The sequence below is a fragment of the Entelurus aequoreus genome, linkage group LG10 (genome assembly GCF_033978785.1).
Source record: "Entelurus aequoreus isolate RoL-2023_Sb linkage group LG10, RoL_Eaeq_v1.1, whole genome shotgun sequence".
NCBI lineage: Eukaryota > Metazoa > Chordata > Actinopteri > Syngnathiformes > Syngnathidae > Entelurus > Entelurus aequoreus.
Genome location: NC_084740.1, coordinates 35,768,171 through 35,794,426, shown reverse-complemented (window position 1 = coordinate 35,794,426; position 26,256 = coordinate 35,768,171). Strand labels below are relative to the sequence as shown.

Here is a 26,256-nt window from a genome sequence, read left to right as displayed (position 1 = left end):
CCTGTTACCGGTTGTGTGTGTATGTGTGAGACCGATGAGGCTGAAGGTGATTATGTGTGTATATATATAGTTGTATGTGCTCACACAGTCACAACACTGCCACACTATGTTTGTGCGTGTGTGTCTATAAGCATACAAAGAGCAAACTGCGGTTTTGTTTGACTTTTTGCACCGGAAATAGTCAAGGTGTGGACATCAAAAAGGCTTTTACAAGAGTACAGGCAATGATTTAAAGGGGACTTACTTTGCAAAACATACTTTTTGGTACCTGTTTTTGTGTATTTGGGATCTGCATAAGTCCCGATAATTTAATATCAAACCTTGGAGGCATGGCGGAGATACTTCCTCCAAACGAGCCGTTTAGAATTTGCCCCATTTGTGATGTTTTTCCCAATAGTGATTTCAGCCGATTATCCATATATGGTATTGATTTAGGCGAAGAGCGTTGCGTGAGTCCGCCATTGTAGTCCGACCCTGTATTCAATAAGTTCCTTCTTTTTGTCTGTCCTCTGGTTGTGGGGTAGACTGGCACATGCGTGATACGCTATTGCCATTTCTAATACAGTGTTTCCCATAAACTGCCAAGATACCTGTGGCGATGGGGGCGTGGCTATGGGCGTGGTCACCATGACATCATCGAGTAATTTGCATAATTTACTACAATGATTTGATTTTCTCTAAAAAGGCTCAAAAAATGTATACTTACTAATTAATAATAACAGTTTTGTTTTAAACGTCCATCCATCCATCCATTTTACAATATAATTACAACACTTTATGTACATATTTATATACAGATTTGAATAATAAGTTATTCACTGAAATATATTTATTAATTGTGGTTTTTACAAAAAATATATCTTATAAAATATAAAAGCTAAAATGTCTCAAAGCTGTGCCCCTTTAATTAGTGCATACTAAATAATTTAACTTTAGCCTACTACTACAACCATATTATTTACCAGCAACATAAAGTGAAACAGAGGCAGAGGTGTCCTGCCACAGTCAGTAACAAATAAACAGAAAACAGTAGTGGTGGTAGATAGACACAGAGCTTCATCAAACATCTGATCCACTGAACGAAGAGCTCCAAAAATCTTGAACTTTAGACTTCCATCAGTTTTACTCCCTACACTTAACCATGTGTTTCCTACTGCCTGCAGACTTTGCATCCTTTGTTATATACACATGTTGTGTTTCTAATATAAATACATTTAATAAAGTCAAATACAAATAAGGCAACAAGAGAAGTATCCTACACTTCTCTTTTGTAAAGTAAATCTGAACAGCCGATATGGGCATCTACATCAACTATATGATTTGCCTGAGAAGCTGGAGAGGACAAAAAAAAATAAAAATTAAAAAAAAAATATATATATATATATATATATTTTATATTTGTGGCGGACGTATTTCTTTCGTGGCGGGCCGCCACAAATAAATGAATGTGTGGGAAACCCTGTAATACAAATTAGCTAATAGTTAAATCACCAAAAATTATTCCCGGCCGCGGCACCGCTGCTGCCCACTGCTCCCCTCACCTCCCAGGGGGTGATCAAGGGGATGGGTCAAATGCAGAGGACAAATTTCACCACACCTAGTGTGTGTGTGACAATCATTGGTACTTTAACTTTAACTTAGTGTGAATGTATATCTGTCAGTAGAATCGCTACAGAAGCGCTAAAAACTACAACATGACTGACAGGGCGAAGACGCAGTCGGAAGTGAAGGTGCGTAAACAAAGCGGCGCATCCTGAAGAGATGGTCAGAAAACAGCTTGAAGATGGTCTGTAAAACATCATCTATGCAAAAAGAGCCACCATTAAATGCTACGTAGACCACAAGGAAGTCTTTTAAATGTAGGGAAATCATAATATGACCGCTTCAAAAAAACTCAAAATTCAATTAAATTCCGATTCAGAATCGATTCTTTATTCCAGTGTTTTTTAACCATTTAACCGCGAGCGCCACAAAATATCTGTTTCTCAGCTGTGGTCCGTGTGGGTCGCTGCAGTACTCAGGTGTAATACACTTTTCCACCACTTGTGGCAGTAATGACAATATCAAACAGAAGAAGTCTGGAGCTAAAGTCATAGAGGAACTTCTTAAGCGTGAATATTTCGACTAAATAGGTGAAGCTGTATTTTCAGTTGCACTTTAATTTTCTTGACCGGGTATTACTTATTATTAATTTAATTAGAATTTATCAATTGTAACATATTTTGTCAATTGTAATAAGTAATTGTATTACATTTGAATAAATATGTAAATACATTTTTCATCAGTTTTTAGAGTCTATATGACTGTTTATTTACGAAAAATACATTTTATTACTTATTTAGTCAGAATGTATTTATTTTAGCACTGCATAAATGTATGTAAATTAATTTTTCATCAGTTTTTATGAATCCCTCCTTTTGCAGTATATTTGATTAGTATTTTTGTAATCAGTCTGACCTAAGCCTGCATAATATTCTTTGTGATTAACACATGCTTTCATATCATCTGACAAGGTTGTAAAATGTAAGCCGGTTATATATAATTATTGAATACGATTAAAATCCAGACTGAGATTACTAACTCAGTGTTAATGTTTGTGTGGAGCCCGGGCCCCTCTGTAGTGGAAAAGTTGGGCCTTGAGGTCAAAAAATGTAAGAACCTCTGGTCTATTCAACACGATTCTCCATTCAAACTGATTCCATTTTAGCGACATACATTTTTAATAATGTAATTTTTTTACCTAATGTGTAATTATGCAAAAAATAAAAGTACAACACAGTACAGTAGACAAATATTCATATTTATTTAATGTTCGCATTATTACTTTTTATGACCTTTCCTGACCGCACGTCCAACCTCTTAGTGATTGACAGGTTGAGTTTTGACGGCTCCAAACTCAGCAGCTGTCAGCGTTGTCAGAAATTCCAAACCGTTTTCTTCTTTTTATTTTAATTTTATTTTTTTATGCCGCTGTCTTGACTTTGTCTCGTTTGCTGAGCTCTCACATCGATGCGACAGCAGGTATAACTAGGGATGATACTCGAAACCGGTTTTCCCGGTTGTTTGATAAGAAAAGAACCGAGTCCTCGGACTCGAATCCCTTTTTGAGAACCGGTACCCGTTATCGAGACCACTATAGTAAAGGAAAAGAGTTGATTCTTTATTCGAATCCCGTCCCGACCAGAAATGCTCCGTGGGACATCACAAGAATTGACGTCACGTAGCTCAGTCATTAGGCGCAGATAGCGAAAGCAGGAAAACAATGGACGGGAAAAAGCGCTCCAAGGTGTAATAAAGTTCAAAACAAAAGCTATCATCCATCGAATAACTTTACTGAGAGATTTTAGCAGGGTAAAACACATGACGAACACTTTTACGACCAACCGGAAACATAGCAACCAGGCTAGCAACGCACCTCCTTTACGGCAGCTGTCGCAACGTTCTTAAAACAACCGCAGCACATGCATATATATACAACATATCTCCCTTTTTTAACTTTTGTTTTTCTTTCCTTGTAAACAAAACAAAATCACACTGTAGATGTGTTGTCTGTCTAATTATAAATAATGCAGACGAGGCGTGTTGGCTGAGTTCTTGACGTTTACTTTCACAGCGTGGCAACATGCAACACTTTTCGGAGCTACCGCGCATGCTCGTAACTCCCGTTGCATGATGGGTAGTGTAGTTGTTTTATTCTCTCGCTCATAACATTTTTCCCCCATAAAGAAATAATGTTAACTCAATAAAGTGTATTTCTTTTTTTAGCTTTAGCTTTTCCTTTTTTAGCATTGTAACCACATTTGCAAAGAACTTTTCTCTTCATAGAATTTTCTTTCAATAAAGAAATAAAGTTCAAAAATGTCAAAGCATCATAACAAACAGTTATGTCAAATAGCAGCAGAAGTGCACTTTTTAGAGAGCTGTATTATTTTCAGTTTTGTGCCCAAGGGACTGATTTTATTTAACACTATATTATTATTTATACACCTGTAGTGATCACAGAGACAGGTTGTTTTTGTGTTACTGTATATATTTGTTTCTCTGAAAAATCCCACTTAATATACTTTGGGTAACAACAGTCAATATTTATTTATTTTATTTTATTTTATTTTTTTAGGTGGGTAACAGTCAATATTTATTTATTTATTAGATTTTATTTTTTTATTATATAATAAAAGTGAGCTTTTGTTAAACCAAATATTGTGTGTTTTTTTCCATATACAACAACCTATCTGGACTCGATAAGAGAATCGATAAGGAATCGGTTCGATAAGAGGATTCGATAATAGGCTCGAACTCGATAATTCCTTATCAAACATCATCCCTAGGTATAACACACACATAGCACGGGGAGGCCTGGTTACTCGGCAACACAGATCCTGCTTCCAAAAAAAAAAAGGCAGGAAGCATGGTGGGGTTGGAGTGCAGGATGGTGAGGAGAGGTCAAGGGGGGTCTGGGGGCGTCTGATAGGGTGAGTAGGGTGGGAGGAGGAGTGAGTGAGTAATGAGTACAGCGTTCTATAATACAACATGTCCAGTGAGGAACTAGAGGAGCGTGGGACCCCATTTCTGGGACTGCTTTAGGTGGCATTGAGGCCATTTTGTGGACTCGCAGGTGACTCGTGGTGGTCTTAGGTCTTAGACTACGTTTACACTGCAGGCCAAAGTGGCCCAAATCGGATGTTTTTGAGATAGGATTTTTTTCCAGCTGACTGCAAGTAAAATGTGATTTTTTTTTTATCAGACTCCAGTGTAAACAGACACAGGCTCCAATGTGGCCCCAATGTAGCCCCGATGTCACTTGCATGCGCACTTCGGTTAAGTGAAAAGTTGACAGGGAGGAAGTCACTACTACTACAAAATAAAATAAAAGTCGCAACACCCTACAAATTAGAATGTTTTTACTTGAAGTTAATGAAAGTAATATAATGTATAAATGGTAGGGGTGTAACGGTACACAACAATTTTGGTTCAGTACGTACCTCGGTTTAGAGGTCACGGTTTGGTTCATTTTCGGTACAGTATGAAAACAACAAAATGTACATTTTTGGGTTATTTATTTACCAAATTTGCAAAATCTTCCACCAAAAATATTTTTCTTAGTGGAATATTTGATGTGAAGTAATGGGAACCTTGGATAGGTCAATAATTCATAATAACATTGATTTTGATTCAATATTATGTTTTGAGCAATGACAGTTTGAAAGAATAAAAAAACAGCTTTGTTTTATTAGTCAACATTGCAACTTTTTCTAAATTACATTTAATCTTTAAGCTTTTTTATTTCACTTTTATTATGTTTTTGTTTATTTTAATAGTATTTTTAGAATGTGCCGTGGGCCTTTAAACCATTAGCTGTGGGCCGCAAATGGCCTCCGGGGCACACTTTTGACACCCCTGCTATAGATAACAAAAAATTAAATCTGATAAATCTATGGATAAAAAGCAGAGCCTGGCGACGCATGCGCATTTATCATAACTCTCTCGCTCTCTCTGTCTCTGCCCCTCCCTCACCAATGCTGCTGCCCGCACAATTTGTTTTGTTTTTAACCCCTTCTTCACCCTGAACGTACATTGAAAATACACGCAACCCTAACTCAAAATGCCGGACATTTGAGGCATTTAAGAAACTCCGCCCTGACAGCTCCGCAAAAGAGGACATGTCCGGTGAAAAGAGGACGTATGGTCAGTCTATCCTAGCCCGTTAGCTGCTAGCATGCCGTGTGTTGTGCCTCGGTGTGCATTGTTTACACAACGTACGGTACGCTACTTAATATGTCCGTGTGGAAACTCGTTCGGTACACCTCCGAACCGAACTGGAACGGTTCAATACAAATACACGTACCATTACACCCCTAATGAATGGATGTATATCATCTAATATATTATTTCAATGGCTGTTAAATAGAGGAGACAAGGACTCAACTCACATGTGAGCAAATGCACCACGGCGTCAATTCCAGTCTTTCAACAATCGCTATTTCTTCTGAATTAAAATATATATTCATATATTACATATAGACTATTTTTTGCACACTATTGACAAGTGATGCACCGAAAATTCGGTCGTCTTAAATAGACTTTGCTCACCTAAACCGGATGTTGTGATTAAATATACACTTAACTTGTCTTTCCGGCGCACACAAGTTTACGTAGCTCACCCAAAGCTGGCGGAAAAAAATCCCATTTAGGTCACATTGCGTTTAGACTGAAGTCACTTTTGAAAAGATCCGATTCCAATCGGATTCAGGACTACCTCCTGATGTGGCCTGAATCTGATGCCAAAAGATCAGATCTGAAGCACTTTGGAGCGTTTAGACTGGCAAAAAAAATCAGATTTGGTTTGCAGTGTAAACGGGGCATTCGAGACTTGAAGGGGGCTAAAGGGGGTGACTTGGATTTGGTACTCTCCCAGGGGGTAAGGGGGGGGCGTTCCAAAAAAGGTGACATCAGTGCGAAGGAATCCTGTCCTTTTCTTCCAACTTCTTTTGTTATTCTTCACAGAGACTTACTTTCTTCTCTGGAGGTTCTGGCATGGACGGACCTTAGGACACATAAAGGAAGGGGGGGCGGGGGGGTCTTTACTGAACAGAAACTCTCAAGAAAGAAAGACTGACTGAATGGTTTAACTTCTTTATACAAGTTAAAATCAAACGCACACACACACACACGCTCACTCAGAGCGACAACAACATGTGGAAGCTCTCAGGTGCACACGTCAGCTTGTTGACATGCCAGAAGAACTCGATTCTGCTTTCTTGTTATAGGTCAGTAAAATCCCAGATGACCTCAGTCGGTCTATACTTTTAATCGCTTTTTCCTAATTGCCTGTCATCCGGACCCCGACACACACACACACACACACACACACACACACACACACACACACACACACACACACACACACACACACACAACCTGCCCAAACGCGTTACAACACAACCATCACATTTTCATCCGTATAAGACTTGAAGTGCAGTGAGAACACATCCAAGTTTCCTTCCTGCTCCTGATTACATCAGCACATGATCACACACACACACACACACACACACACACACACACACACACACACACACACACACACACACACACACACACACACACACACACACACACATGACATCACCAGCAGCTGCAAGTGTGTGTGTGTGTGATTTGTTCATTTACATAGTTGTGCGAGAGTTTGTTGCCAAGGTAACAGCAGCAGAACGATCCCTCCAATCAGGTGTCAGTCAGCAGGTGACGTCCACTGGCCTGCGCGTTAGGATTCCGACGACGCTTCCATCTTTTGCTGCAAACAGGAAGCTTCGGTCTGAGCGTACGTCGACAGGAAGTTTGAACACCGATGTTGTTTTACACTTTAGATAAGCCACAACTCGTTTTCCAATGGCCCTCGGCATATTCTGTGATTCAAATTCATGACACTACTTATAACACAGAGTGGGTTTTATTCAGATAACACAGGCTAACTCAAGTGATTAATCACAAAATATGATCGCATTATTTGTACATGCAGATTAATCACGCAATGTATTTTGACTCGAAATGCTCCTCTACTGGTTGTTATACAGTCTGTGATCAGGTCAATGTATAAATTACAATAAATAATAAATAACAATAAATACATTAAAAAAAACTATGATAATAGAATAGAATTAAAAACATATTAAATGCATGTCAGTGCAAAGGTGAGTGCAGTGATTGCAAATTTCACTCCAAAATACACCCTGACTGAGCTTAAAAAATAAAAGTGAACAAATAAATAAAGTGCCTTTAAATAAAACTTTAAAAAAAAATATTCCTGTATGACATTCTGACAATAATATTGCATTTGTGTGAAAATATCGGGGCTTTTTAAAAAGTTTATTTAAATGATGCAGGCAAGTAATAACCTGTGATTAATCATGATTCATCCAAATTCAAAAGTGTGATTAATCTGATTAAAAAAATGATCATTTGACAGCACTACTTGACATACATTGGGTTGCTTTTTGTTTTTTAATGTACAAAATGCATTCTTTTCTACAGTGGAAAAAAGTTTGTGATTTTTTTTTTTTTTTAAATGTGATTATCTAAAGAGCCAACAAGCAATTTTAGGAGGTTTCAAAAACAATATTTGTGGAGATATAAATGTTTTGAGGAAGTAGGAAGTGTTTAGCGGCTAATCCATCTGATCTGATCAAAGGTAGCCGGCTAACGTGAGCTAATCCTGCACCTTGACCAGATCTTCCTAATGAGCTTAATGAGCGAAAGCTGCGATGTCTGCCGCGCTCTACCTCGCTCCGTCTTCTCATCCGAACACTCTGACAGTGGAAGCGTCACAAACACGTCCTCTTTGACTCTTCTCCCCTGAGGTCACGACCCTGTGACCTCTCCTCGGCGTCGCATGATGTGCTTGTTATGACACCGCCTCTGCTCGCCTCTCCTCTCTCAGGCGCGACACGATCCGTGAGAGCGTCACGCTGCCGCAACATCAGAAGCGCGTCGGCTCAAATCGCACCCGCGAAGGCATGGCCTTCCGGCTATGACCTGTCACTTCTGGTTTGTCCGCGCGTCTCAGGGGGACGAGTTCGAATCCAGGTTTGTCCGAGTCAAGTGGGACTTCTGATCACTTTGAGGTTCTTTTACCAGCTGGCTGTCTGAAGTGTTGTGTTTGTGAAGCCGACGCTAGCAAACAACATGAATAATAAATGATCGCTGATGGAGAATAAACACGAGAACTCTGATAAAGAAACCTTCTCGGTTTTTTTTTGTAATGCACCGCGCTTCTATCCTGCCTTTTAGTGGCGCAGATACAAGGTGAATGCTTTAACGAGTGTAAGCAAGGGCTCGCGTCTTCAGGTACATGTTGGCGGTCTGTGTTACACAAGGAAGTCATAGGCTTATTATATTTATATTTTTTAAGTGCATTATGGCGTTTACACTCTGCAGATGAGCGATATGGTCTAAAATCTATATCGCAAAATATACCGCAGCCTCTTGCAATAACGATATGTATCACAAAATATTACCATATTTCCTGGACTATATGCATCACAAAATATTACCATATTTCCCGGACTATAGAAAACACTGGAATATAAGCCACACCCACAAAATAGTTGAAGAAAAAAAAAAAATTCTCCATTTATTAGCTGCACCAGACTACAAGCCGCAGATATATACGTTGTGAAATAAGCTATTTACACAGAAAGATTCTGTAAATGTACATTAGCTGTTTCCAAACGGCGTCTGTAAAACGGAAGATCGAACAAAACAGAAGTCATGGTCATGGACCCACTAGCTAAGGGGTCCCAAACTTTTTGACTCAGGGGTTGCATTGGGTTAAAAAAATAATATATATATACATATATATATACACTACCGTTCAAAAGTTTGGGGTCACCCAAACAATTTTGTGGAATAGCCTTCATTTCTAAGAACAAGAATAGACTGTCGAGTTTCAGATGAAAGTTCTCTTTTTCTGGCCATTTTGAGCGTTTAATTGACCCCACAAATGTGATGCTCCAGAAACTCAATCTGCTCAAAGGAAGGTCAGTTTTGTAGCTTCTGTAACGAGCTAAACTGTTTTCAGATATGTGAACATGATTGCACAAGGGTTTTCTAATCATCAATTAGCCTTCTGAGCCAATGAGCAAACACATTGTACCATTAGAACACTGGAGTGATAGTTGCTGGAAATGGGCCTCTATACACCTATGTAGATATTGCACCAAAAACCAGACATTTGCAGCTAGAATAGTCATTTACCACATTAGCAATGTGTAGAGTGTATTTCTTTAAAGTTAAGACTAGTTTAAAGTTATCTTCATTGAAAAGTACAGTGCTTTTCCTTCAAAAATAAGGACATTTCAATGTGACCCCAAACTTTTGAACGGTAGTGTATGTATATATATATATATATATATATATATATATATATATATATATATATATATATATATATATATATATATATATATATATATATATATATATATATATATATACCGAGCGCGATAATGTCACGTTATCGATGGGAAAATGCATTTTTAGACAATATGATTTGCCTGAGCGGCTAGGAGACACAGAGGGTAACAAGCGGTAGAAAATGGATTGGAAAGGACAGAGTTTAAAAAGTAATAATAAAAAATAATAAAAAAGGATTTTATTTATTTTATTTAATTTTTTTAACTTGGGACTTCCCGCGGGCCGGATTTTGCCAGATCCGGCCCACAGACCGTAGTTTGGGGACCCCTGCACTAGCTGCTGAAGCTATCTCTTTAATCAGCTACACCAGGGGTCGGTAAACTTTTTGGCTCAGGGGCCACACAGGCTTTTGACAGACGGGCCGGGCGAGCACATGATACATTTCAAAGCATATCATATCTGTGGAGTAGGCTTCTCAAACATGGGCTATTTCAATCAAATTACATCTATTTTCAACAATATCATGTCAAAGAAACATACAAATAGTATTAAAGGATACTTACATTCTCTTTTAGTGGTATCAGGATTGTTGATCACCCAATTTTGCCAGTGCGTCAAAGTCTAGTATTAGCATCAGTTTTGTTGTGGCAATTCTCAAAACAGGTCTTTGCTCAATTCTGTTTTAATATTTGGCGGGCCAGATTAAAGGGACCGACGGGCCGGATGTGGCCTGCGGGCCGTAGTTTGCCCACCCCTGAGCTAAACAGACTCAACTCCACAGTGACGTTTTGGTGAGTTTACTGGGGGATTAGTGAAACTGAAACAATGCAAAAAGAATCCCATTGTAAGTTAATAATACTAACACAGACACCGATAAATGTGTTAGCATATTAGCTGATGCTAACGGCGCTAGCTTCATTACATCATGATAGCAGGTACAAATATGCATGACAACACTCCTACAGACATCACACATGGGACGGTTTAGTAAGTAAGAAATGTTTTAGTTATACACTTACAAACGCTGCTTGGAGTGATGAATGAAGATTCCATACGAGTAGAAACGCTACGGATGGCTAGAAGCGCTTTTCATACATAAAATAAATGCAACGCAAAGTGCTTTACAAAGTTAAAAACAATACCCCGGTGACCCATATCCCCCCCCCCATTATCACGTACGTACACACGGATACAGATACCAAACACAAACACACACACACACACAACATACACACATATGCAACTATATGGACAAATGATTGCATGTCTGAGTACAGAGGAGACATGTGAGTAAACACTATCACAGGAGCCATTTGCACCAGGAGGTCATCAGACCATGGCCACCGGGACGCTGACACAAAAGCGCCCATGCAAGCACGGCCGATAACCCCTGAGGCAGATGGCTCATCTGAGGAACGTTGGAAAATAAAAAAAATTAAACCTAAGAACCATGTGTAGAGATAAATAATAAAATACAAGTAAGACATATGAAGAATAATATAAAAAAATAAATAAAAATAAAAGTAAATATATATATATATACACTACCGTTCAAAAGTTTGGGGTCACCCAAACATGTTTGTGGAATAGCCTTCATTTCTAAGAACAAGAATAGACTGTCGAGTTTCAGATGAAAGTTCTCTTTTTCTGGCCATTTTGAGCGTTTAATTGACCCCACAAATGTGATGCTCCAGAAACTCAATATGCTCAAAGGAAGGTCAGTTTTGTAGCTTCTGTAACGAGCTAAACTGTTTTCAGATGTGTGAACATGATTGCACAAGGGTTTTCCAATCATCAATTAGCCTTCTGAGCCAATGAGCAAACACATTGTACCATTAGAACACTGGAGTGATAGTTGCTGGAAATGGACCTCGATACACCTATGTAGATATTGCACCAAAAACCAGACATTTGCAGCTAGAATAGTCATTTACCACATTAGCAATGTATAGAGTGTATTTCTTTAAAGTTAAGACTAGTTTAAAGTTATCTTCATTGAAAAGTACAGTGCTTTTCCTTCAAAAATAAGGACATTTCAATGTGACCCCAAACTTTTGAATGGTAGTGTATATATACACACACAGTAAATAAATAATAAATAAATATAACTAAATAAAATCTTGCATAACTAATAGGATAAAAAGTCAAATACAAATGACTTCAATAAAATAATTAAGTTAAGTTAAAGTACCACGTGGTGAAATTTGTCCTCTGCATTTGACCCATCCCCTTGTTCACCCCCTGAGAGGTGAGGGGAGCAGTGGGAAGCAGCGGTGGCCACGCCCGGGAATCATTTTTGGTGATTTAACCCCCAATTCCAACCCTTGATGCTGAGTGCCAAGCAGGGAGGTAATGGGTCCCATTTTTATAGTCTTTGGTATGACTCGGCCGGGGTTTGAACTCACAACCTACCGATCCCAGGGCGGACACTCTAACCACTAGGCCACTGAGTAGGTCATATTATAGGTAATATTAGGTAAAAGCCACATCTAAAAGGTGGGTCTTAAGCCTGCTCTTAAAAACATGAACGTTCCCTGCTGCCCTGAGGTATCATGTAATGTATACTGTCGAGTACTAAGTACACTGCGTATACTTGTTGAAGTGTACTGAGGTAAGGGTTAGATTTGAGACACCGCAATAGTTTTTGTGTGCCTTGCCATCATGCACGGGTTAGCGCCTGCAGCTATTAGCATGTTAGCGGCGGCACTCTCCTGACACCTGCAAGCCAGCTTTGTTTCGTCAAGGCGAGGTCGCCCGTGTTCGGTGAGTGAGCGCGCACGTGTGGCCTTGCCCTAACGAGCGTCAGGAATCAGCAGCAGAGCTCCCGGGTCATTGTGGGGAGACGTGGAGGAAGGAGTGAGTCATGCTAGTAGGCCTTCAATAAAGAGACCTGCAGCCTGGAAGACGATGACGAGGGCGGCGAATGTTCCCGACGGTCGCGGTGCACGTGGTGGCAGGAAGTGACGTCACCTGGCTGGTGTGAAAACTTCTTGTCCTACGCTGACACACGGCAGTGTTTAAAGTCCTTGATGTACGTCAGGCACACTGCAACTGTTCTTAACGCCCTCTAGTGGTCAAATAGGAGAAGTCATGTCTGCGCTGATTATTTTGTTATTTTCATTTCATTTCACGATCCTGAGGGAAATGTTTGGAATGAAGAAGGTCGTGGATGCGGCGGCACAGCTGTGCTGCAGCGTCACATTGATCTCCACCGACAGGCTGGCCTTTTCTTACACACACACACACACACACACACACACACACACACACACACACACACACACACACACACACACACACACACACACACACACACACACACACACACACACACACACACACACACACACACACACACACACACACACACACACACACACACTCATGCCAAGACAATGGCCTGCTAATCCACCACACTGATTGGACGAGCCCAGATTACCCAGAGGGCACCAGCTGTCGGGGAGAGGCGAGGCCAACTTTCCTCAGTATCACTGCCCACACACACACACACACACACGCACACACACACACACACACACAGGCAGCACTGTCCCCCCAGTGTTGCGTGGTCTGGTGCAATGCTCGCAGTGACGCATGCAACACTAATGACAAAGCAGCCAGGTAGACAAACACTGATCATCACTTTTATTTTTAGCTTCTGCCCTCCGCCCGCCTCCATCCCCCACCCTGCACGCCCCACCTGGCCTAAAGCCTCCCTAATGAGTCGCCATCATTCAATGGCGACTAACGGATGAAGCGTGTCCTTCCACGGCCGTCCATAAGCGCGCCAGTCGGCCCGTCTGTCGTTCCAGCCAGAATTAAAATGGCTCTTAATCTTTCACTCTTGGTCCAGTTGTTCACAACACCCCCAGCCCCCACTTAATGCGCCGTCCCTCTGGGCCGAGCCAGACTGAACCAGGCCAACAATGTGATGAGAGAGAGGACGCTGCTGCTGTGAGATAACAACACAGCAACTGTCTGTGTGTGCGTGTGTGTGTGTGTGTGTGTGTGTGTGTGTGTGTGTGTGTGTGTGTGTGTGTGTGTGTGTGTGTGTGTGTGTGTGTGTGTGTGTGTGTGTGTGTGTGTGTGTGTGTGTGTGTGTGTGTGTGTGTGTGAGATGAAAATGGAGACAAAGCCAGTTAAGAGAGCCAGTAAGAGGGAATGAATAAGTGTGTGGAGGGCATAGAAAAGTGTAATAGTCTTACTTAAAATCATATAAATATAAATGATAATAGTTATTGCCTTTTTTAACCGTTGCTGTCATCTTGAAAAATTTACAAGGCTCTAAAATACAAAAAAATGATTATTTTTTTTAATTTTCATGATGATTTATAACAATTGTAACAATGTTTTAAATTTTTTAAGTAGTTAATTATATTCATCATTATGTATTTATAATACTACTTATTCAACATTATTCTAGTATAAAAAAAGTAATATTTATTGTATGTAAATATAAATGATATACTTAATTGTATTATTATAAATATTATAGTTATAGATTTTTTTAATCTTTTGGTTTATCCTGCCTCATTTAGTAACCAATGTTTTTTTGTCCGCTGTGTAGTTTCCTTCTTGGAATGTGTTTTCAATTTCAAGTAATTTAGTCTTCGTAAGCCCACCCCCCGCGACCCCGAGAGGGACAAGCAGTAGAAAATGGATGGATGGATAGTCTTCACAAGTCTTGGTGTGATGTAACAATATTGTAACACATTTTTATTGAGGGCCCCTTGTAACAATGAATATATACATATATATATATATATATATACATATATATATATATATATATATATATATATATATATATATATATATATATATATATATATATATATATATATATATATATATATATATATATATATATATTAGGGCTGCAACTAACAATGTAATAATCGATTAATCTGTCGATTATTACTTCGATTAATCGATTAATAATCGGATTGAAGAGACAAACTACATTTCTATCCTTTCCAGTATTTTATTGAAAAAAACAGCATACTGGCACCATACTAATTTTGATTATTGTTTCTCAGCTGTTTGTACATGTTGCAGTTTATAAATAAAGGTTTATTTAAAAAAAAAAATTTAAACAAATAAATTTGCCTCTGCGCATGCGCATAGCATAGATCCAATGAATCGATGACTAAATTAATCGCCAACTAATTTTATAACCGATTTAATCAATTAGTTGTTGCAGCCCTAATATATATATATATATATATATATATATATATATATATATATATATATATATATATATATATATATATATATATATATGTATATGTGTATATATATATATATATATATATATATATATATATATATATATATATGTATATGTGTATATATATATATATATATATATATGTATATGTGTATTTGTATATGTGTGAATATAAATGTTTAATTGCCTCATGATAATATTACACAATTACCTGGGTATGTCCAGATCAACATTTTTGGCCTCCGATCTCTATCCGATTTTTGGGCCTCAGATCCAATCCGATTTCAAGTCCTGATCCGATACTTGGACAATAAAAGTATAGTAAATACAATACCACAATAACATATTTTTATGAAGTTTATCTTATTACCAGTGTTTGAAAAAACGGTGTTACTAACGCGGTTACTTTTACGAGTAACGAGTAATCTAATGAATTACTTTTATGTACGTTACAACACCATTACCGGTACAATTGACGTAACGTGGCACAACACTTTTAATGTGGTTTTATGTCAACAAGACAGCGTCAGAAGCATAGCAAGTTCCTTGCAGGAAACCACTTTTTCCTAATGAAAGCGACAACCAGCACCACACGAAAATGAACTGGATTACAAATAGGAAGAGGCAACATCACACAGCAAACAACACACACTCATACGAGCTAGCAAACACACAATATAACCTCTACAATCGCCTATGCATTTGATTATTATATTTTGTATGTACAATTTGATGGATAACTTGCTCTGAATTCAGAAGTCAAGCAGATATTGAGGTATTTCAGTTTATTTGAACAAAATCATGTTTGAAATGAATGATATTTATTGCATTAATAGTTAAAATCAATTGATAGATGTGGAACAGGGGTTACTGCATGTGCCTCACAATACGAAGGTCCGGGGTTCGATACCCGGCTCGGGGTCTTTCTGTGTGGAGTTTGCATGTTCTCCCCGTGACTGCGAGGGTTCCCTCCGGGTACTCCGGCTTCCTCCCACTTCCAAAGACATGCACCTGGGGATAGGCCCCTCCCACCTCCAAAGACATGCACCTGGGGATAGGTTGATTGGCAACACACTAAACTGGCCCTAGTGTGTGAATGTGAGTGTGAATGTTGTCTGTCTATCTGTGTTGGCCCTGCGATGAGGTGGCGACTTGTCCAGGGTGTACCCCGCCTTCCGCCCGAATGCTGCTGAGATAGGCGACCCCGAAAGGGACAAGCGGTAGAAAATGGAGGGATTTGATAGATAATATTAGTACATGCATTTTTTTCTGTCAAAATGGAAAGAGCAAATACATTTATTAAGTACTTTATTGACGCACATTGGCCTTGAGTTTGTAAGCAAACGTCAATACAAGTTTGTTTGTTTGTGTGCAGGCACCACAGAGCGCGTGTGTCTGGTCCAGGGCACGGTGGAGGCGCTGAACGGCGTTCACGACTTCATCGCCGAGAAAGTGCGAGAGATGCCTCAAAGCAGCCAGAAGTCCGAACCTGTCAGCATCCTGCAGCCTCAAACCACCGTCAACCCCGACCGCATCAAACAGGTCAGTTCCTTTCGGCCCCACTCTTTTCTACCCTTACTTTTATTCTTTCTGTTTTTTCTGTTCTGTTCCCTTCTTTTCGTGTGCGTGTGGGACTTTGACATGTGAGCCACGAGGGCCCGGAAGAGATAAAGAGGGGAAGGGGAAGTGATGACAGGGAGGAGATTTGGAGTGAGGTCTGAAAACAGTCACAATGTGCTAAATGAAGTCACACACACGGTTGAGGTTAGGTTTAGTGGTGGGTCTCAGATTAGGCCTGGATTCAGGGTTTTGGTTGTAGTTGAGCCTGGGATGAAGGTTGGGGTTTTGGTCAGAGCGCAAGTTAGGGACTTGGTTAGGAGTAGGGTGCAGGGGAAAAAGGGTTTTGGTTGGGTTTGACGTTGGGGTTGGTGCTTGGTTATCGGTTTGGGTTTTGGTCGGAGCTGGGGTTAAGGTTTTCTGTAGGAGTAGGGATAGTGTTATGTAACACTTGCAATGCTACCTTGTACCCTTTTGTTATTGCAGGTGAGGCACCGTAGTTTCCTGTTACTGCAATGTTGGGACGGAAGGATTATTTGGCCGAGCAGAATGATTCTTGGTTCATCGTAACTTAGGGAGTGCAACAATGTATGGAGGTGTACACAGAATTTGAACAATTATTTGCATTTAATTGCAAACTTTTGTAACTGTGCATAATATATAACATAATATATATACTGTATGTATGTATGTATGTGTATATATATATATATATATATATATATATATATATATATATATATATATATATATATACATACACACAAATAATTGTTAAAATTGCCTCCATACATTGTTGCAAAAACTAAATATAATTTGAATAATATTAATAGCAAATATTTATAACTTTGTAACTGTGGATAACATATATAAATATTTAGTATATAGATATATATATTATATACAAAGTTATAAATATTTGTTATTAAATGCAAATAATTTTAAAATTCTGTGTACGCCTCCATACGTGTGTGTATATATATGTATATATATATACTAACACATATATATATATATTTATATATATACATATATATATGTATAACATATATATATATGTATAACATATATATATATGTATAACATATACATATATGTATAACATATATATATATATATGTGTGTGTAACATATATTTATATATTTATATATATATATATATATATATATATATATATGTGTGTGTGTGTGTGTGTGTGTGTATATATATATATATATATATATATATATATATATATATATATATATATATATATATATATATATATATATATATATATATATATATATATATATATATATATATATATATATATATATATATATATATATATATGTATATGTCCAGGGAAAGAATCCAGTTCAAAGTCCAAATAAAGAAAGAAAAAGAAACCTTACCTGAAATAGGTGCAAATAATACAGCTTAATGTATGCAGTACAGTATTTACAATAGCTACTAACAAATCTTTTGCAAATTATAAATCAAATAATTTCTGGTTATAAAACTTTTTTTTTTTAATAATTCCTATAATACACTCAAATAATGTCAAGAGTATAAAACATGACATAAAAACAAAGAGAACAAGTGCAGAAAGAAACACTTAACATGTTTGCGCTACGATGGCAAGGCAACGCTAGCTAGGACATTGCACACAGGTTTTGAAATAAACCTTGAAATACTATTAATCATTGCCTGAAATACAACCAATGTTTGTTTCAGTATCTTCCAAAAATGCTCTTTCTTTAAACAAGGCTAGCAGCTATGCTAAGCTAACTAGCGAGCTACACACACAATGAATAGCTTAACATGCGACAGTGGCCAGATGGCGCACCTGCAGATGCTAGCTCGAGCGGTACACAGCCTCTGGCTCTAGGTCTCTTTAAAATGAACAACAAATTGTCACCAAATAGGCACTTTACAGTGTTTTGACTCGTTGGAATTGGTTTTAGCCTACCAATTTCAGGGTATAAGCTACGCACGTCACCACGCTAATCTACCGAACACGCAGCCTCTTATTTTGGTGTTACCGTGCCAACTGACAGGGCCTTTAACACCAGGGACTAGCCACACCTAGACGGGAATGCACTTAATCCTATTGGTCAACACTGAGCCCAAATCACAACACGATTGGCTGTTTGGTGTCACACAGAATCACTTTCGGATTATTATATTACATGTTTTAAACTACATTATTAAACTTGTATTTACCTACTTTTTAACTAAAATGTAGTCACTTTTTGAAATTATGATCTTTAATCGCAGTAGTCTTAATATTCACGTCGCCAATCACTTGTAGGTCGGGGAGAAGGGTTTTGGTTGGGGATTAGGGTTGGGGTTTTTAGTATTGCTGGGGCTGGGATTAAGTTTGGGGTTACAATTAAGGATAGTGTTAAGCCAAGGGAAAGGACTTTGGTTGGGGTTTAGTGTGAGGGCAGGAGAAGAGGTTGCAGGGGTGTCAAACGTACGGCCTGAGGACCGGATCAGGCCCGCGAACAGGTTTTATCCGGCCCGCGGGATGATTTCGCTAAGTATAAAAATTAACCTGAAATTTTTGAATGGAAAAAACAGCTGCTCTTAATGTGTCCACTGGATGTCGAAATAGCAATTCTTTGTAGATGATGCTACATATGTACAAAATAAATTAGTACATCGGTCGAGGAAAATGATCAAACTACATAAATAACACACTTAATTTGATTTTGATATAATTTTTTTATCTTGATAGATTGAAAATCAACACCAATGTGTTGACTTTCTTTCTTTCTTTCTTTCATGTTTATTTCGAATATGTAGACAAAACAAAAACAAACAAATTTTGCAAAAAAACAACAAAAAAGCCATTCAAAAATGAATAACAAAAACAATAATAATAATATTAATAATAATAATAATAATAGTAATAATAAAAAGCAAAAAGAAACAAGAAATGAAAATAAACATTAATGTAAACATATCCGAAAAGGAGTGAGCGGAAGTAAAAACTTATGTACTCCCACCCCTCTTATTACTTACTGTATGTTTAATAATAATAATAATAATAATACTAGTATATAAAAATGTTATGTTATATAAATACATATACATATATAAGTATGTACATATATATATACATCTACAACATACATTTAACAAGTAACTATGAATGTGACACAACAGCGTGTATACATAGTATACATATACATACACATACAAACCTACTGGCTCTGAGTGCAGTTCACTATATCCTGTGAACAATATATTTTTGTACATTCTTTTAAAAACATTGATGATAAAAACTGATAAACATTATCACATCATTTATTCAGAAAGTATAAATAACGACAAATAAAGATAAAATACTATTAACTGTGAATGTGAGGGTGAATGTTGTCTGTCTGTCTGTGTTGGCCCTGCGATGAGGTGGCGACTTGTCCAGGGTGTACCCTGCCTTCCGCTCGATTGCAGCTGAGATAGGCTCCAGCACCCCCGCGACCTTAAAAGGGATAAGCGGTAGAAAATGGAAGAATGGATACTATTAACATATACGAATGTGCTTGTTCTATTTTTTAAACAAAGAAAACGATCTGAAGTTGTCTTTATTTTTAAGTTATCGTGCCGTGATTTTACCAGTCCGGCCCACTTGGGAGTAGATTTTTCTCCATGTGGCCCCCGATATAAAATGAGTTTGACACCCCTGGGTTAGGGTAAAGGTTTTGGTTATGGCTGGGGCTAGTGTTCAATGGTGTTCAGGTAGGGGAAATGATTTTTGTTGGGGTTGGGTTTCGGGTAGGGGTGTAACGGTACACAAAATTTTTGGTTCGGTACGTACCTCGGTTTAGAGGTCACGGTTCGGTTTATTTTCGGTACAGTAAGAAAACAACAAAATATAAATTTTTTGGTTATTTATTTACCAAATTTGTAAACAATGGCTTTATCCTTTTAACATTGGGAACACTATAATAATTCTGCCCACGTTAATCAACATTGAACTGCCTCAAGTTATTGCTCAGATTAAATAAAATGACACAACTTTTCTTCTACATATAAAAAGTGCAATATTAAGCAGTTTCAAGTCAACTCGTCACTGAGCTGCCTTTTATATTTCTAGAAGGTCAACGGGCTCATAGTGATGTTACTAGTAGTTGACTGGGAGGTGTTTATTATCATTTGGGGAGAGTCCGCTGCCTGATGCTTACCTGCTAAACGCTAAGCACTGACTACATGCGCTCTGAATACGCACTGCTGATTGGCTGTTACCGCTCATTTTGTAACCAATCAGATGGTTGTGTGGGTGGGACAATGCTGGGTGCTGTGTAGAGTACTGACAGAAACAGAGGCAGAAGGAAGTGGAGTCGGCTACTTCATATGTTCGTGTGGAAACTCGTTCGGTACACGTCCGAACCAAACCGAAACGGTCCAATACAAATACACATACCGTTACACCCCTAGTTTCGGGTCGTTGTTTAGGGTTAGGGTTTTGGTTAGGGTCGGGAACAGGGTCAGGACTGGGGTTAGAGCTGGGGTTAGTTTTCTGGTAGGGGTTCAGGTTGAGATTAGGGTTTTGGTTAACCCCAGTAAAACAAAAGTATTTCAGCAAATAATGAACAAAACACGACTTAAGATCTCATGGAAGGAACGATGAGGTCACTATGTCCAAAAATACACCTGTTAAATGTACGTGATATGTGATGCCGTAGTATGCTAATCGCTAAGCTAGTTAGCCTTATCCTGTAAAAGAGTGAGAAGGCTCCTGGCGCTGTCAGGATTATTTATACACACACGCGAGTAACAGACTGATTCCAGTCTATTTCAGGTGGGCCTTCTCAAAGTGGCGCGTGCGGCTGTCGTTGCACGTGTTGACTGTGACGGCGGCGGCGATAAGAAAGCAACTGGAAGCGAGTCTCGTTAGCCAGCAGCTGCCGCCGTCGCCAGCTGCTGGCGCTGGAAAAGACCGGTGGCATGACGCGGCGGTAACTGAAATTTTTGAATGGAAAATACATTTTTTTGCTTAACCTCATGAGTGAGGTGCTGGCACGCCAATGATGACAATTGATGAGATGCCTCAGATGCAAGCTTTTATATGCGACATACGTTCAAATACCATTTATTTTTGGATCCATAAACATCTTGCGGCCATGTTGAGCTTTTGGTGGCGTCCTTCATTCACTGTGATGTGAACGCCCCCAGTCAGTGGCCGCTTCCTGTGGCCATTTCCTGTGACCTTTCACCCTGGGCACCGGCACCTGTTTCCTACTTCCTGTTTTTGCCGCTGCTCGCAGGAAGTTCCCAAAGTTCTGCCTCGCTGTTCCTAAAGTCACTAACCCCGCCTTCAGGCGAGGGTCAAAATACTAGAAACACTTCTCAGCGTGCGAGTGCTGAAGTCGTCACTTCATGCAGCGAAGGCTACCTTTGACCTTTCACCTCCAGCGGGCTGGTCTCAGGAAGTGTTTGGCGGCGGCTTTTCACGGAGGGGAAAGTCCGAAACATGGAGCTCGGAGCACAGCAGGCTCAGACTTCCTGTCACGTGATCTTGGGGGCAAAGCATTGTGGGGTGGCAGGAAGCTGTGTGTGTGTGTGTGTGTGTGTGTGTGCGTGTGTGTGTGTGTGTGTGTGTTCTGGCAATGCTTACTTAATGGGGACATCGCTCTGTTTACACAGTCACCTTTAGGGGACCTCTGACGGTATGGGGACAAAAAAAAAGGTCCCCTAAAGGGAAACCTTTTTAAATGATAGTCGGATCCATTCTGAAGATGCCTAAGTGGTTTTTAAGCTTTGGCCCATAAAACATTAATAGTACTGTGATTCTGTATGGTATCCATCCTTAGTTAAAACAAATATATTTTTCCAAAAACAAAATCTGGTTTAGTGTTCCTTAGGAAGACATTTTAATACAGCATGATTATAAAACTTTATTACCTTAGAGCAGTGGTTCTTAACCTTGTTGGAGGTACCGAACCCCACCAGTTTCATATGCGCATTCACCGAACCCTTCTTTAGTGAAAAATAAAATGTTTTTTTTTTCAAATTCAAGACAAAGTTATATGTTTTTGGTAACACTTTAGTATGGGGAACATATTCTAAGTAACAACGACTTAATTTAGAGTTTTTTGGACATTAGGGGAACATATTCTAAGTAATAAAGACTTAATTTAGAGTTATTTGTTAGGGTCAGGGTTAGAGGGTTAGGGTTATAATAAGGCCATGCCGAATAAGGCATTAATAAGTACTTAATAATGACTAGTTAAGAGCCAATATGTTACTAATTTGCATGTTAATAAGCAACTAATTAATGGTGAATATGTTCCCCATACTAAAGTGTTACCATGTTTTTTTACTGGTGCATAAAATGAACCGTGCATGAACATCACATCTCTCGTTTATGTTTTACTTGGTAAACACTTGAACGCAACATTTTTACTATTGATGGACTTAATAGACATTTGAACGCAACAATCTCGTTAATGTTTTACTTGGTAAACACTTGAACACAACATTCTTACTTTTAATGTACTTAGTAGACATTTGAATGCAACACTATTATTTTACTTGGTAAACACTTGAACACACCATCCTTACTATTGATGTACTTAATAGACATTTGAACGCAACACTCCCCCTATTATTTTACATGGTAAACACTTGAACACAACATTCTTACTATTGGTGTACTTAATAGACATTTGAACGCAACACTCCCACTATTATTTTACATGGTAAACACTTGAACACAACATTCTTACTATTGATGTACTTAATAGGCATTTGAAATGATGTACTTAATAGACATTTGAACACAACAATCTCGTTAATGTTTTACTTGGTAAACATTTGAACACAACATTCTTACTTTTAATGTACTTAGTAGACGTTTAAATGCAACACTATTTCACTTGGTAAACACTTGAACACAACATTCTTACTATTGATGTACTTAATAGACATTTGAACGCTACACTCCCACTATTATTTTACATGGTAAACACTTGAACACAACATTCTTACTATTGATGTACTTAATAGACATTTGAACGCAACACTCCTGTTTATGTTTTACTTGGTAAACACTTGAACGCAACATTCTTACTATTGATGTACTTAATAGACATTTGAAATTATGTACTTAATAGACATTTGAACGCAACAATCTCGTTAATGTTTTACTTGGTAAACATTTGAACACAACATTCTTACTTTTAATGTACTTAGTAGACGTTTAAATGCAACACTATTATTTTACTTGGTAAACACTTGAACACAACATTCTTACTATTGATGTACTTGATAGACATTTCAACGCTACACTCCCACTATTATTTTACATGGTAAACACTTGAAGACAACATTCTTACTATTGATGTACTTAATAGACATTTGAACGCAACACTCCTGTTTATGTTTTACTTGGTAAACACTTGAACGCAACATTATTACTATTGATGTACTTAGTAGACATTTGAACGCAACACTCTCGTTAATGTTTTACTTGGTAAACACTTGAACGCAACATTCTTACTATTGATGTACTTAATAGACATTTGAACGCAACACTCTCGTTTATGTTTTACTTGGTAAACACTTGAATGCAACATTCTTACTATTGATGTACTTAATAGACATTTGAACGCAACACTCTCGTTTATGTTTTACTTGGTAAACACTTGAACGCAACATTCTTACTATTGATGTACTTAGTAGACATTTGAACGCAACACTCTCGTTTATGTTTTACTTGGTAAACACTTGAACACAACATTCTTACTTTTAATGTACTTAGTTGAAATTTAAATGCAACACTATTTTACTTGGTAAACACTTGAACACACCATCCTTACTATTGATGTACTTAATAGACATTTGAACGCAACACTCCCACTATTATTTTACATGGTAAACACTTGAACACAACATTCTTACTATTGATGTACTTAATAGACATTTGAACGCAACACTCCTGTTTATGTTTTACTTGGTAAACACTTGAACACAACATTCTTACTATTGATGTACTTAATAGACATTTGAACGCAACACTCCTGTTTATGTTTTACTTGGTAAACACTTGAACGCAACATTCTTACTATTGATGTACTTAGTAGACATTTGAACGCAACACTCTCGTTAATGTTTTACTTGGTAAACACTTGAACGCAACATTCTTACTATTGATGTACTTAATAGACATTTGAACGCAACACTCTCGTTTATGTTTTACTTGGTAAACACTTGAATGCAACATTCTTACTATTGATGTACTTAATAGACATTTGAACGCAACACTCTCGTTTATGTTTTACTTGGTAAACACTTGAACACAACATTCTTACTTTTAATGTACTTAGTAGAAATTTAAATGCAACACTATTTTACTTGGTAAACACTTGAACACACCATCCTTACTATTGATGTACTTAATAGACATTTGAACGCAACACTCCCACTATTATTTTACATGGTAAACACTTGAACACAACATTCTTACTATTGATGTACTTAATAGACATTTGAACGCAACACTCCTGTTTATGTTTTACTTGGTAAACACTTGAACGCAACATTCTTACTATTGATGTACTTAATAGACATATGAACCCAACACTCTCGTTTGTTTTATTTGGTAAACACTTGAACACAACATTCTTACTTTTAATGTACTTAGTTGAAATTTAAATGCAACACTATTTTACTTGGTAAACACTTGAACACACCATCCTTACTATTGATGTACTTAATAGACATTTGAACGCAACACTCCCACTATTATTTTACATGGTAAACACTTGAACACAACATTCTTACTATTGATGTACTTAATAGACATTTGAACGCAACACTCCTGTTTATGTTTTACTTGGTAAACACTTGAACGCAACATTCTTACTATTGATCTACTTAGTAGACATTTGAACGCAACACTCTCGTTTATGTTTTACTTGGTAAACATTTGAACACAACATTCTTAATTTTATTGTACTTAGTAGACATTTAAATGCAACACTATTTTACTTGGTAAACACTTGAACACACCATCCTTACTATTGATGTACTTAGTAGACATTTGAACGCAACACTCCCACTATTATTCTACTTGGTAAACACTTGAACACAACATTCTTACTATTGATGTACTTAATAGACATTTGAACGCAACAATCTCGTTATTGTTTTACATGGTAAACACTTGAAGACAACATTCTTACTATTGATGTACTTAATAGACATTTGAACGCAACACTCCTGTTTATGTTTTACTTGGTAAACACTTGAACGCAACATTATTACTATTGATGTACTTAGTAGACATTTGAACGCAACACTCTCGTTAATGTTTTACTTGGTAAACACTTGAACGCAACATTCTTACTATTGATGTACTTAATAGACATTTGAACGCAACACTCTCGTTTATGTTTTACTTGGTAAACACTTGAATGCAACATTCTTACTATTGATGTACTTAATAGACATTTGAACGCAACACTCTCGTTTATGTTTTACTTGGTAAACACTTGAACGCAACATTCTTACTATTGATGTACTTAGTAGACATTTGAACGCAACACTCTCGTTAATGTTT

At 37.8% G+C, this 26,256-nt stretch overlaps 1 protein-coding gene across 4 annotated transcripts in view; it reads left to right on the top strand.

The window, feature by feature from the left end:
• Positions 1 to 26,256, top strand: part of LOC133658517 (RNA-binding protein Nova-1-like) — a 123,166-nt gene that overhangs the window by 76,454 nt on the left and 20,456 nt on the right. For all 4 annotated transcript variants that reach the window (XM_062060641.1, XM_062060642.1, XM_062060640.1 and 1 more), the window contains one exon: positions 16,521 to 16,687. In XM_062060641.1, the coding sequence (XP_061916625.1) occupies positions 16,521 to 16,687 (167 nt within the window). The remainder of the gene's footprint in view (positions 1 to 16,520; positions 16,688 to 26,256) is intronic.